This window comes from Balaenoptera borealis (assembly GCF_965194805.1).
Source record: "Balaenoptera borealis genome assembly, chromosome: X".
Lineage (NCBI taxonomy): Eukaryota > Metazoa > Chordata > Mammalia > Artiodactyla > Balaenopteridae > Balaenoptera > Balaenoptera borealis.
Window position 1 is genome coordinate 20,514,039 of NC_138881.1, and position 15,461 is coordinate 20,529,499.

General features: G+C 42.1%; 1 protein-coding gene across 5 annotated transcripts in view; it reads right to left on the bottom strand.

Annotated features, from left to right (window-relative positions):
- ACOT9 (acyl-CoA thioesterase 9) overlaps window positions 1-15,461 on the bottom strand; it is a 74,289-nt gene that overhangs the window by 26,938 nt on the left and 31,890 nt on the right. Inside the window, exons 4-7 of one of the 5 annotated variants that reach the window (XM_082375782.1) lie at window positions 15,397-15,453; window positions 2,008-2,105; window positions 841-867; window positions 198-243 (exon numbers count right to left, since the gene is read on the bottom strand). In XM_082375782.1, the coding sequence (XP_082231908.1) occupies window positions 198-243; window positions 841-867; window positions 2,008-2,105; window positions 15,397-15,419 (194 nt within the window). In that variant the 5' untranslated portion in view covers window positions 15,420-15,453. Of the gene's footprint in view, window positions 1-197; window positions 244-840; window positions 868-2,007; window positions 2,106-6,264; window positions 6,529-6,880; window positions 7,057-15,396; window positions 15,454-15,461 lie in introns of those variants that run through there. The other 4 variants (XM_082375783.1, XM_082375784.1, XM_082375785.1 and 1 more) reach the window with 4 other exon arrangements.

A 15,461-nucleotide genomic window follows, 5' to 3' on the forward strand; every position in this document is an offset into this window, starting at 1 on the left:
ACATGATTTTACGACAACAAAGCATCAACTGATGAGTATGTTGGAATGTTGATCTTCTCCCCCAAGTAAAAAAAACTCTCAACCCATTTCTGAACAAAGGGTTCCCCCCATTCCTACAGTGGGACCATCAACTGAGCCTAAACACAGCCTAGCACACCGCTTAGGGATAGAAGAACGAATAAACACAGAGCACGTACCTCCAGTTTGTGGATGCTCCTACTATCTCCCGCAACTTATCTCGAACTGAAACAAAAATAAAGAGGTCATTCCATGAAACAAAGAAAGTGAGAAATGGATTATGGCAACGAACTACGAAAAGCGATTCATGCACTCAAAAGCTTCAAAGATCCATGAATTTCCATTTAATGCCACAAAACAAACAGCTCAGGGAAGGGATCAGGCCTTTGCTTCCCGAAAACTTGAAACAACTATTGTCTCCTTAGTGCAGAAAAGAATATCCTTGTGTCAATCACTGGGATTTATATAAATAAGCAAAAAAGGATAACTCCAATTATTCATCTGCTGGGGCTGTATCAGTGTTGGCAGGAGTCCCTTTATGATGGAGATATTATGAACAGAATCCCTGCCTATCTTCTTATAGGCAGTGGGACTAAGACTAATATCAAAATTTGAATCTCACTCTAATTGATTTCTCATATATTTATACTACCCTAAATGTTAGAAAAGTTGAGGCAAGAAAAATGAAGCAAAAAAGGCAAGGCAAAAAAAAGCAGTTTAAGTTTAGTTAATGCCCATTGCCCAAAAGTGCAAGAATGAATTAGTGCGAAAAAAAAATTTAAGCACTTACAAAAAAAAATTGATACTAATTACCACACACACCATGATTCACATGTATTGGTGAACATGCTATATGGATAAAGGGGAAATAAATTAGATAAGCAGTAGTAAGTCAATACTAAAAAATAAATCTATAGGATTTTAAATAATGTTTTGAGTTCATGTGTTTTTTTCTAGCATTTTAAAATACATATTCGGGTTACAGAAAATTAACTATAGCAATCCTTGGTCCTTCAACAACTAAATATTTGATCAAAACCAAATATGGTTAGATGAACATACATCTTAATTTTCATGAAAAAGTGGTTGATTTTTCTATCAATTGTTATAGGGAATTCCCTGGTGGTCCAGTGGTTAGGACTTGGCACTTTCACTGCCAGGGCCAGGGTTCAATCCCTGGTCAAGGAGCTAAGATCCTGCAAGCCACGGCCAAAGGAAAAAAAAAAAACCCACAATTGTTATATACCATAAATTAGGTGCAAACTCTAATTACAATGAAATCATAGAGTAGTACTGCACCAAAAATATCCATTAGTAAATTAGTCTTATTTCTGATTTTTTTTCCTCCTGAGCTCCTTGAATAAAAGAATGGACAGAAAGTATCCCAAGTAGTACACAGACTACTGATGCTCAGTGACATAAAATGATTATTACTAGTTCATAATCAGTGTAAGAAGAAAGGCAGGTGTTGAGGGCCAAGAAACAAAGCAGAATTTTAAATTATATATATACATATATATTTATTTGGATCCTTTAAACAAGTCCCAGTTTTCATGATAATGAATATTCCTACATTGACAAAGACATCCATAGTTTGCATATGGATTAGTTACTGAAATTAACTTCAATTAACAGGGTCCCTCTAACAAAACTACGGACTAGGAGCGTTTAGTTGGTACAACTGAAGGGCCTGTCTCTTGCTTATGCATTAGATCTCTTTTTTCCATGCCTTCCACTTCAGTACCTACACAAAGGAAGCAGAAATCATTTAACTAAAAGAGCTCAGTCCCCAAGGCTCCCAGGAACCAAAGCTCAAGTACTGTATGTGATTTCTACCCAAAGCTATCCTGGTCATTTTCTAAGTGAGAAGTTTATGAAAGATCTACCTTTAGTATGCCTCATTTGCCCTAAACTGTCTATCTACATGCTTCGTAAATAAAACAGGGTTTTCCCCCCACATAGGCCTAAAAGGTAAACACCCATGCTTGCCTTCATGAATGTGGAAGACTCTCTGTTTCTCGGGATTCTGAGATCCTTGAGTCAGTCCTCTGCTGGGAGCAAGCAGCCCTTTGCTCAGGGTACAAAGCCTACAAAACAAGATGAAACACGCTTCGAGAAGGTTCCATGACTTCTTCCCTGGCAACCCCAAAGACCTGTGCCTCCTCCAGAGCACTCAGCCATCCCACATCCTTAGTAAATACTGTCTTATAGGGTCTGTACATGTTTCTCAAGCGTATGTATATTTGCACATGAGGCTACTCCGTAAATCATCTCTCCAATAAGAGTAAACATTTCTTGAGAGCAGAGACCAATTAGGTAATGATCTACAAAATAAATAAAAGATATCAACCAGGTTTAATGGATTTATTCTTATTAGCTTCAGAAACCCAGAATCAATTTGGTAAACAGCTGAGTAAACTAATTATGAACATTTATTTCGTTGTCATACCATACTTCCTCAATAAATAAGCTAAACCCAATTATAAGTCAATCAACTTTGAAAACAGAATTAACCCTTTCCAGGGTTACTCAAAGAGAGTATTTATTGGACCTAGGCAGAAATTTCCTACTCCCCAATGGAATAAAGTCAAAGCTATTTACCCCAATGCGCCGAAACTGTTCTCCCAAAATAAGTTGTTTAACTTGATTTTGGCTCACTATTGCTTAACTGTTGACTCCTAACCACACACTATCCTATCAGGGATAACACACGTATAGTATCAGGGACTGACAAACTGATCTGTTGAGAGCACAGTGGAAGAAGGCAAGGCATTGAAAAGGTAGAGAACCCCAGATACTCTTACTCATTCTAGCTCAAGTGACTAGTAAATTCTTACTACCTAATGCCAGGTCCAATGATGACTAACCTATTTTTAAAAAGCATACTTTAAATTTTCTTTAGAGCCCAAATTTATTATAGATTTCTCTTCTGAATTACAGCATTCAGGAAGAGTCTCTGAGTAAAAATATTTGGTAACATCTACAAGTAGTTTTGATACTTGTCCTACTAGAACAAATCCTGGTCCTTTCACCAAGTCAACTACTCTAACTGCAAAGAACACAAAAATAGCAGCACATGCTCACTGGCTAATTCAACTCCTTAGCCAGCCACTCATCACACTGGCCCTGATACAATCCCTGCTGGTTCACTAAGACTGGAATACTTCCTAAAGCATTTGGGGTTTTGGTTTTGTGTTTATTCTCCAGTCACACAGCTAACAAGCCTCTATCTTACATAGTTGTGGTTTATTTTTTCACAATAAATTTTCCATTTATGTACTTTTATATGTGAATTAATATTTCAGTCTTCTTGTTCTTGACCTTCTAATTTGCATTTTCTCAGAACATGAGTTAAACTTTTTTCTTTTTCACTATTTCATTTTATGTATTTTCTGTAGGTTCAAATCCCTCACTGAAGGAAACAAGAGCATGTGGTCCTTCCTTCTGCCATCTCAGAAACTATCGTTCTGCAACTGAATATATCAGGTTTTAAAAAGCACACTGGAAAAAGCTAAAATCTTCCATTGCTACTATTAGCTGAAAGAGCAGAAAAATAATGCCCTCGATACATTAATTAGCAATAATAATAGTTGCAGTAGATGATCTCAATATAAGAAATGAGATCTGACTCTGAATGGCTAAATATTGTGAATACTCATCACAAACTAACAGGAGCTGTAAAACTGATCTCACATATTTGGGTAAATACACATATATACAAGCATTTCTGTTTTGTTCCTTAAGAAGCAGCATTTTCTGAAAAGTGATGAAAATCATCCCATCCTGCCTGAGTGAAAAGCAGTGTAGTATACAGAGGTTAAGAGCCTGACCATGGGGACTCCCCTGGTGGCACAGTGGTTAAGAATCCGCCTGCCAATGCAGGGGACGCGGGTTTGAGCCCTGGTCCAGGAAGATCCCACCACAACGAAGAGTAGCCCCCTCTCACAGCAACTAAAGAAAGCCTGTGTGCAGCAACGAAGACCCAACGCAGCCAAAAAAAAATACTTAAAAAAAAAACCTCTATTCTAGAAAGGCATGCTTCTCCAAAGTCTCCCCTAAAAGTCAAAAATGACCAGAAATTTGGAAATAAGCCAGGCACTATAACGGACCATCTCTGAATGGAGACTCAAACGGAGATAGTAAAGAGGGAGTTGATGAATACAGAGAAACACTTGGGCCAAATTATTTGGAAAACTGTGGTCCTGCAGCCCTGTTGGTTGCATACTGCCATAATAAATTTGAAAACATATCCCTGTAACACAGCAAAGGCCTAATGTGAGTGCTTTTTTTAAAATCATTGATTAGGGCTTCCCTGGTGGCACAGTGGCTGGGAATCCGCCTGCCAATGCAGGGGACACGGGTTCGAGCCCTGGTCCGGGAAGATCCCATATGCCATGGAGCAGCTAAGCCTGTGCGCCACAACTACTGAGCCTGTGCTCTAGAGCCCGCATGCCTCAACTACTAAAGCCCATAAGCCACAACTACTGAGCCCGTGAGCCACAACTACTGGAGCCCGTGAGCCACAACTACTGAAGCCCGCGCGCCTAGAGCCGGTGCTCCGCAACAAGAGAAGCCACTGCAATGAGAAGCCCACGCACAGCAACAAAGAGTAGCCCCTGCTTGCCGCAACTAGAGAAAACCCACGCACAGCAACGAAGACCCAATGTGCCAAAAATAAATAGATAAATATATAAATTTATTAAAAATATATATATTTAAAAACAATAAAATCGTTGATTATACTAATCATATACTGGTATAATAAACTTCTATTCTCTTGTGAACATTTGGCTTATTGTAACTTTTCACTACAATTTGATATAATCCCTACTGATAATCAGATGAAACCTGTGGACCCTCATGCCCAGTAGTTGTTGGGGGGGAATACATTTTTATTGATACAGAAAATGGTATATACTATTTCAGCTGGTTCACAGACCACTCCCTTTTGACACCCCCATGGGCCCCTAGATTTAAAAAATTGTGATTCAGACCAACCTTCTGAAAAAACTGAGGCCCAAAGGAATTAGATGACTTTTCCCCTGCCTGTCAACTGGCACACTGGATAGAGCCCAGTTCTTCTAATCCCTCCCCACCTCATACACACCATACATGTAAGGAAACTGCTCTTTTCACAGTCTCAGGCTACTTCCCTTTATATATGCAACACTGAGGTGGAGGGAGCAGAATGGTTCAATCACTGCTTAACACCTCAGTACCTCAGGGTTAATGGCTTATTCCCTGATAAGCCCTCAGGAGTTTCACCTACAGCAAATCCTCTAGGCCTTTAGAAGAAACTGTCAAGAGGCCTCTACAGTCAGGCCCTAGGACTCCATGATTCAACCTTTCCAATAAAAGGAGACCAAGGAGCCCAACCTCTCCATGGCTAGCCAAGTGAGTCACAAAAGTCGCATGAAGGTGTGATCGTAAGTGTCTTAGCTGTTTTGGGTTCCAAGCTTAGGGTGGGTGTCCGGGAAGAGTTTTCAGTACCAAAACAGGCAATGCCACTCATATGCCCTCCACTCTGGGGAAATGCCTCAATTTAGAGACTAAACAAATTCAGATGACTCTTTTGTGAGTTGGGGGAAAAAAGAAGTACAAAGATTGCCCACCAGTCAAATAACCTAATCATGTCAGACAGTCTGTATTCATTTATGTACTCTTTCTGTCACTAGACACTAATGGAATACCTGCTTAAGGTTCAACAGGACTCAAAGGAAATGAGCCACAGGTTTATAAGGAGTTCAGGGCAAAGACAGAGGACTTCCAAGGAAGGTTTCCTCGGAGAAGACACATGAACAAAACCCTGGAGCTTGTAGAAGGCCTGTCACATCATGTCCAATGCAAGCTAAATCCAACTGTGGCTCTTCTTGTAATGACCTTCAACCCATCTTCAAACAGTATAACAAAGTAAATAAGAGAATGAGAGAGACAGAGAGACGCAGAGAACCTTTTTCAACTGAGAGCAAGGTCCACAGGGACAATGAGAGAGATCCAGGGCCCCCAAGAGAACTGCTGGGGATCACTGTCACTCGGAACCACTGTGGGCCACACCAGGGGGGCTGGCATACCTATAGCGGGATGAATTCAGAAGCTGCAACAGGGGTGAGCCCCCTGGGACCCAACCAGGCAGAAAGAACTTGGAACAGCTGGAGTGCTCCGGTGAAGGGGGTTGGGGGAGAGCCAGACATGCCCTGGAGTCTAAAGCCCTACGCCTTAACTGGACAAGCTGGGATGATGACTTACCCAAAAAGGCATCCTCCTTGTCAAAGGGGCCCAATCAAAGCCACTCCCCCACCTAGCCTTACAGGCCTTGCTGCTCGGTAAAAGTAAAGTGCAATCAGCACCAGGGGCCCTGGTCACACAGTCCTGCGGTCCTGAAAGCCCAAAAGGCGCCCTGCAATCTCTACCCACATTACAACACACTTAAGTCAGAGTCCAAGTCAGTCAAGCACTCAACCTTTAAAACGCTCTGCAAAGGAGGGCAGAGGGCCGGAAAAGGAACGTGCAACCCTAAGTACTAGCTTTCCGACAAGGGGCTAACTCCAAACCACCCCCCTGATGAGCAAAGAGATAGGAATTTCAGGGAACGCCCAACTTCCTCCCTTAAAGAGCCGCTTCGCTTTTAACATCAAACTCCGGGCCAGAACACGCGAAGGTGGGGGGCGCGGGGCCCCACCCTAGGCCGGCGGGGTCGCGGTAGGCAGCCGCCCTTCCCCACCCGGCCCTATTTTCTGCCCAAAAGCCCCGGCACTAGTTTCGCCCTCCGCGGCCCGCTCCTTCCGCCCGGGCCAGCTAGCAGCGCGGAGGGCGGGCATGGACGCCCCCCGGCCCGCGCCCCGCCAGGCCCCCGGCTACCTACCGCAGCGCCGCCCGCCTCATGGCGCTTGCCCGCCGCCGCACACGTGACCACAGACCCGGGACCCGCGCGCCGGTCGGCGGAGGGAAGTTGGGGCAATGGAAGGCGGGAGAGGGATCGCGGGCGCCGGACTAGACCTTGCTCCCCAGGACCGCACCCTTGCAGCGCGGCCGCGGGCGGGGGCGGGGCCTCGTTGCCCGGGGGCGGGGCCGCGCCGCGCATGAAGGCCCACTCTTTGGCGAGAAGCTGGAGTTAGTCTCTCTCCCCCATTGTTGATTAAATGCATCAGGCGGCACCGCTGGGGTGTGACTAGAGGCTAGGTGCAGCCGCATCCTTGGAGCTTGTCTCCGTTATCCCGCTTCGCTGAAGGCTGCGCGACCTTCACCCCCAAGCCCTGGCTCCCGGTCGGCCCTTAGCTGCACGTTGGAATCTTCTGGGCAGCTTTCCAAAATACCGATGCCTGGGCCCCACCCTATGGAGATTCTGAATTAAGGGTGCAGCCTGGTCTTCAGGATGTCTAAAGGCGCCCCAGGTGATGCTAACGTAAGCAAAGGTTGAAAACCTTTACCCGAAGGGGAAAAAATTTTTCCTCTCCTAATTTCGGTCTGCCCCCTAGTGTTTGACAGTTGGAGATCTTGGCCCGCCCAGAGAGATTCAAGGCCAAAAAGTTAAGATGATTTTTACCCTAGAATCTGATTTTCCATTTCATTCAACGAATTCTTATTCAGCTGTTTGCAGTGCGCAAGACGCTGTAGATTCTGGAGATGCAACAAAACAGACAAAACTCCCTGCCCTTAGGGGGCTTACGTTATAGGGAAGGAAAACAAGTCAGCAAGCAAGTTAGCAAATTATATCGTTTCAAACGTGATAAAGCGGTCTAAGGAGGAAATAAAATAAGGTAATGAGGGGGGATCTTTCCAGAATACATGCCCGTCTTGCTTTGTCCTTGAAGATGGTAATTTCCTAAAAGGCAGGGTTGATATCGTATGCTTTTTCTGATACCCCATGCTTACTAAAAATTTGTCTATTTTAATTAAGCTGGCTTTTTTAAAAAATCACTTTATGAATTACAAATGGAGCACGGTCTTTGGCTTTCTCTTTCCTCTCCACCTAACTTTCCCTGCTTTTATCAGTCCCACATCCAGAAGACTCTCCTTTTGGCCTGCAGGGATCTCACCTTCCTTTTTATTCATGTTGTCCATACCTTTTCAGTGACGGTTTTGTTTTGTTTTGTGGCAGCTGTACTGAAACCGAGCAGGACCCTACAGGGCCTTCCCAGGTACAGATTCCCCCCTCCCCCACCATATCTCCTGCCTCTCGTTTATAGAAAAGCTTTAGCCTCCTAGGCCTTCCCCAAGTTCTATGAAGCAAATTTAATCAGAGAAGTGAGAAGATACAGAAACAAAGGAAAAACAGTCAAGCAAGACAAAATAATAATAATTTAGCCATAAAGCAAAGTCAAGGACCTTTAGCGCCTCCTCAGGAGCTATAGATAATATCCTGAGCCACATCCTTGATTTGTTTTGCAGATACTGAAGCCCCCACCAGGTGGGAGAAGTTTACTGCATGCTGCCCACAAGCACATAGACCCCAGACCAGCTGGAACCAGAAGGTTGATGACGTTTAACTCCCAAAATTCCACCCTGTTACCTCACCGCCAACCAATCAGAAGAATGTCCACAAGCTGATCAGGCCCCCTACAATCCTCACCTGTAATGTGGCCTTTAAAAGCCCTTCCCTGAAAGCCATCAGGGAGTTCGGGCCTTTTGAGCATGAGCTGCCCTATCTTGTTGCTTGACCCCACTTTGGGCGCCTTGCAGTAAACACTATCCTTCACCACAACCCGGTGTCAGTAGATTGGCTTTACCATGAGTCAGGTGAGCAGACCCAGGTTTGGTTTGGTACCAATACTTCCTTATACTCTACCACACCTAACACAGTGCAATAAATATTTTATCGAATTATACTTTTTGGTTGGTTTTTACTTGAACTTTCGGTTGAGGCAATAGTAGGTTCAGGGGAAAAAATTAAGTTCAAGAGAATTTTTTAGGTTACGTAGATGGTGTAATGATAGGTAGGGGTAGCTTGTAATTTTGTGCAATCAAGTCACCTCCAGCCAGACACATTCTCATCAGTGTATAATCAGGGTATAAACAGTGTCAATTGGGCTGGAACAGCTAGAACCAGGGACTCAATGCCATGAAGATGCCTCTTCTCCATCACTTATCTTTGCTTTACTTTGCATACTGGCTTCATTCTTTTTTCTCTGAATAATGGCTTCCTCCACATGGCCAAAGCAGCTCCTGAATTTTACATTTTACAGTCACAGACACATCCACATGCTTGGAGACTGACCCAAAAATCTGTATCCCAAATACAAAAAGTCCTGAAAAGAGATTCATTGGCCCAGGTGGGATCAGATACACACCCCTGGACTGGTCAACTGTGGCAGCAGGGCAAGGTGATGTGATTGGCCCATTTGACTTACCAGGAACCTCCTTACCCAGGCCGATGGACAGGTCACGATCTAGTAGTATGGCTATTTCCATAAGTAGCCTCTCAGAGGGGGATGTAGAGCACTCCTTAGAAAAGGAGTACAGAGCAACCAACCCCACAGATGTCCCACTGCAGATGTTATTTATTTATTTATTTTATATTTTCTTTTTGGCTGTGTTGGGTCTTCGTTGCTGCACGCGGGCTTTCTCTAGTTGCAGCGAGCAGGGACTTCTCATTGCAGTGGTTTCTCTTGTTGCGGAGCACGGGCTCTAGGTGCACGGGCTTCAGTAGTTGTTGCACGTGGGCTCAGTAGTTGTGGCACACGGGCTCAGTAGTTGTGGCACACAGGCTCTAGAGTGCAGGTTCAGTAGTTGTGACACACGGGCTTAGTTGCTCTGCGGCACGTGGGATCTTCCCAGACCAGGGCTCAAACCCGTGTCCCCTGCATTGGCAGGCGATTCTTAACCACTGCACCACCAGGGAAGTCCCAGATGTTATTTAAAGAGAAAAAAAATGATCTCATCACTTAGTCCACTTACCTTAGTTCTAAGCTCAGGGAACCCCTGCTAAAACCCAGCCAGCCCAGCATTCAACCACATGTCTACAATTATCTCAATTGGCAGCATGCGTAAAATTCTTAAAACAGCTTAGCAACCCTGATTTCTGTGTGTGTGGTGGTAGTGGGGTTGTAAGTGTGGTATATGCTATACCAAATTTTGGACAGCAGGGATAGAAAGGAAAGTGGTCACAAAATCAGGCCAGGAAACATGCAACAGTTGTATGGTGGTGAGAATCACTGTCCTGAATAACAGATTCTCCACCCCACCTGTTTGTTGTTTTTCTCCGTTCTATTCTGAAATGGTCTCAGGGTAACAGAAATGGTATCAAATGTATCATTAAAATCAAAGACGCAGGCTTCCCTGGTGGCGCAGTGGTTGAGAGTCTGCCTGCTAATGCAGGGGACACGGGTTCGAGCCCTGGTCTGGGAAGATCCCACATGCCGCGGAGCAACTGGGGCCGTGAGCCACAACTACTGAGCCTGCGCGTCTGGAGCCTGTGCTCTGCAACAAGAGAGGCCGCGATAGTGAGAGGCCCGCGCACCGTGATGAAGAGTGGCCCCCGCTTACCGCAACTGGGGAGGGCCCTAACACAGAAGCGAAGACCCAACACAGCCAAAAATAAAAATAAATAAATAAATTAAAAAAAAAAATCAAAGACGCCTCATCATACACTGACAGATACATAAGACATTATCAATGTCATTATTATTACAAGTAGAAGAATAATATCAAATAACAAAACCTAACAATACGTTATCAGTTCAACCTAATATTAAGAGTGAAAAGTATCTAGTAAGCATCCTTGGGCTGCTAAACCATAGATATTTTTGGATATCTAATTCAGGTAGAAAATGTTCTTGGAAAACTATGTCATCAACTTTCAAACAAATTGATTCATGCTATTATTTCATTAGGATAGAGAAACCACTTTTTAAAAAATAGCTTATTTCCCAGACTAGAGATTATACAAAAGGATCTAGAATAAAGTTGTGAGGGGGAGGAGGAAACAATGGAAAGGTGATTTTCCCCCTAAACCTGAAAGACTAGTGAGCTGTTACATGAAAATGCTTAGTATTATACCCACTTGTTCCAACAGAAGTAAAACCCAGGCTAGGCAATTTCAAAACAGTGGTAATTTTTTATCACTTTCCTTACCTTTCCTCAGCTCCACCTTTATGACTGCTCATCAAATTCAAGTGTTGAAAGGTTTTATGTTTTTAGCAATGCTCTTTTTCCTCTAACAATTTCCTCTTGCTTAAAAATGGCAAACATGTAAAACATGTCATACTATTAGTGACATGGGATCAGAGGGTCTCTTCAGGATAGGACATCTTCATTTCAGGGTGTCCTCTTCAATAAAGATGTCTCTTTCAATAAAATAGGACTTAAAAGGTAAAATTTCAGTGGGCAACTCTCCTACCCACGCCTAATCTTCTGATCATTCTTCACCTTGTCACGGCCACCCTCCTTCCCACTTCATACACTTTCTCCAACAAATTCAGTTCTCTTCCATTCGTTCCTCCCTCTGCATCCTATTTCTCTCCATTCTCTTGCCCACCCACTTTCCATCATTTTTTTCACACCACCCCAACTGCTACCATCCCAGCTGGGAAATAGAGCCTCCCTTCAGACCCCAAGGCAGCCCATTCAGCTGGGCCAGCGTAGGAGCCAACCCTGCCATTCCTCAGCCCAAGGAAAATCAACAAGTACCTCTGATACAATTACAGCTGCACCAGGATGCATTGCCATAGAGGGAACAAAGCTATCAACATACTTCACTATCTCTGCAAAAGCACATGCTTCAGAGTGCCCACAAGCTTTTAAAATTGACTTTACAATGAGGATTTGTGTATTTTATAGACATTAAAATCATGCTGGTTGTTTGAATTTACATAACATGTTTTCGGGTATAAATTTGTATCTTGTGCTATTTGGAGATGGGGCCACACAAAGACAGGATGGTGCCATTAGTACTAGTTGACTTGGGCTTCCCTGGTGGTGCAGTGGTTGAGAGTCTGCCTGCTAATGCAGGGGACACGGGTTCGAGCCCTGGTCTGGGAAGATCCCACATGCCACGGAGCAACTGGGCCCGTGAGCCACAGTTACTGAGCCTGCGCGTCTGGAGCCTGTGCTCTGCAACAAGAGAGGCCGCGATAGTGGGAGGTCCGCGCACCACGATGAAGAGTGGCCCACGCTTGCCACAACTGGAGAAAGCCCTCGTGCAGAAACGAAGACCCAACACAGCCATAAATAAATAAATTAATTAATTTAAAAAAAAAAGTATTAGTTGACTTTATCTTCAGAAACAGTGACATTATTCTAGCTGGTTTATCGTTATATGTGATCTTTATGGGATTGCTAGACTGCTTTGTTCTGTTTATATAGGTAACTCATTAGCACGCTGCACAGGACACCACATATGGCTTCTGTCTGGCCTCGTCTGTGGAGATGCAAAAACCAAGCCTGGAGAGAAGAAAGATCCTTGTTTTACTCCTAAAAAGGCTCTTCAAAGTGGCCATTTCTTCCTTGACTCCAGTTCCTACTATAACCCACAATTATTCCCCGGGTATTGCTCAGGCTCCTCCATCTCCCTCACCCTGGCCCTAGCAGTTCCTGTAAAAATTCCCTGAGGAGATATATATATCTCCCTGAGGAGGTATAGGTATAGATAAAGACATAGATATAGATATATAGATACTGTCAAAAATAGCACAACTAAAACCACCAAATCAATAAATAGTATTTAGCTCTCAAACTGGGAGCTTCCAAATTCAAAGACTGATATGAAGCTCATGGGCATGAAATTAAAGGATAGTTTATAAAGTGAAAATGAGAAAGTTATTAACGTTTACAATGACTCATTATTACAATGGGGGTTCCAGATGGCAGGAGATTGGTTAAAAGTGATTCTCTCATACCATTTTTAGGAAGATGACTTAAGTTTTATTATGACTGTCAGAGGCATTTATAAGAAATAACCTAAGTTTTGCTTATGTTCATGAAATAATCTAGACCTAGTTTTGCTTCCATGGCTTACATGGTTTTGTCTGTCCAGGGAACCCTCAGGTTTGGTCTCCCTTTTGTATTTATGTTTAGCAATTCCCCCCCTTTCCGGTCATTATCTCAGCAAGCTAAGAGTGTGACCAACTAGTTTAGCATTACTCTTGGTAACCACTGTTGATACAGCCAGGCTAAAGAATCACACATTCATTGTTTCCAATAGTTGAGTCAACAGGATGGAGGGTCATGTAGTTGCTGTTACCAACAGCTGCATCATCATCATAGACGTGGGAAGTTAGATCACTGAGTTCTTCAGGTTATCTAATCCTGATGAATTTGATAATGAATACACCATACTTTTCTATACTTACCTGGTAGGAGAGATACCATGATAACCATAGTTTTCTAGTGAAACAATTTTTTCCATAGTCATCCCACTTTTTTTTTTTAAACATTTATTTATTTATTTTTAATTTATTTTATTTATTTATTTTTTGGCTGTGTTGGGTCTTCGTTTCTGTGCGAAGGCTTTCTCTAGTTGTGGCAAGCGGGGGCCACTCTTCATCGCGGTGCACGGGCCTCTCACTATCGTGGCCTCTCTTGTTGCGAAGCACGGGCTCCAGACGCGCAGGCTCAGTAGTTGTGGCTCACGGGCCTAGCTGCTCCGTGGCATGTGGGATCTTCCCAGACCAGGGCTCGAACCCGTGTCCCCTGCATTAGCAGGCAGATTCTCAACCACTGCGCCACCAGGGAAGCCCCTCATCCCACTTTTATCAAAGATATTTATAGTGAAACTAATTTGTTTATAAGTCATCTTATTAAACTTGGATAGATTATTTACATAAATGTAGTAAGAATAGTAATTCTATGCAGATTCTCAAATATGACATTTTGGTCAAAGCCTTGGTAATATCCAAGGGGCTTTACTGGCTCCATAAAGTCAACTTTAGTTCTTTAAAATTGTCTGGTAATAAGGAATTTCAGATTAGACCTTTAAAGTCTCTTTAGGCTAAGAAGCCAAGCTAAGGACTTGTTTAATTGTGTCCTGCTACAAGAAGAACAAATTCTTATTGAGTTTATATAAATACATATATTGTCATGAAAAGAGGAGTATTTAATAAGAGTTTCTGAATTCTGGAGGGATTAGGTAGGGAGAAAAAGATAAATGTTTCAACTTTTGTTTACAAAAGTATACTTTCTCAAATTGCTGTCAAGTTATAAATATTAATAGCTTAAAAGAGAGAAGCAAAAGGAGTCCTTTAAATCTGGAAAACAAAACATTAAACAACCAGCAATATTTAAAATGAAGTCATAAAAGTTATAATCATCTTCATCAGTTCATTCAGTCTCCTGTAATTAATTTTTGTTTTGCTTCATCTTGGGTTAGTAGCTTTATGAATCAATCACTTTTCCAGTAGAGTCTTAGAAATTCTTACCCAGTTCGGTGTTATGATCTTAAAGTTATCAGAAACCTGTATTCTAGAGTACTTGTTAATATCTTTTCCATAAATCTCTTTGAAGATGAAGCATTTTGCCTGTAGATGATTACAAATGCTTTCAGAGAGGAATCAAGAGTAAAACAATAACTGTGACAAAAGACTTAAAAACATCCATGGTTAAAGATCTAGTGAGAATTCACCAAAAAATGATGCCCAAATTATTATTTTGTGACATACAATATTATAAAATAATAACTGGAATTTTGACTGATAACATTATACAAGGACATAGCAGGTTTTTAGGAATTTCATATAATTTCTAGAACACATATTAATAATATATACTATGTAAATATAACCTAAGAAGGTCAAACATTACTTTTTATTTGACAATGTTTGCCATGTAATTTAATATCAAATAAGCCTAAATAAACTGAGATTTCTCTTTTATAAGGAGAAAGAGCAAATTTTTTCAGAACTTCCAGGGGCCCTCTGGAAAATTCCAAAGTTAGTTTGAGATCAAAAAGACTTCATTCAGAATTTGATTTGGGGAAGTTTGTTAAAAATGTCAAAAGATTTGAAACCCTTGATCAGTTAGGAGTGTAAGTCACTATGACATAATACTTAGTTATCTGTTCACCAAAGTGATAACTGAAAGATTTCAAAGGCAAATATAGAAAGTTATATAGTTGTAAAAAACCCTAGCTCTTAAAATTGAAAAGACTCAGTTTTCCTAATTAATCAAAGATCTGATAAAGACAATGTGGAACACAGGAAATATTTCCCATGACACAGAATCCTTGTTTCCTAGGCAGATTACATTAAAGGTAAAGAAAAACCTTTTATAATATTTTATTAAGAACAGACCAATAGCCTAAGAAATTTTGTGATTTTAACAGAGAGAAAATTAAACTCTAGTTTTGTATCAGTACATTACTGAGCTCATTTTAAAAATCCTTGTAAATAAATCTATTCAATTTTAGCCAGCTGTGACCTCACAACATAAAATTTCTCTTCCACAAACCTTTTGCATCTTTCTATATCCATTTAGGTTTTGCCTTCTTCTTTTTCCTTTCTTCTTCTGAAAAA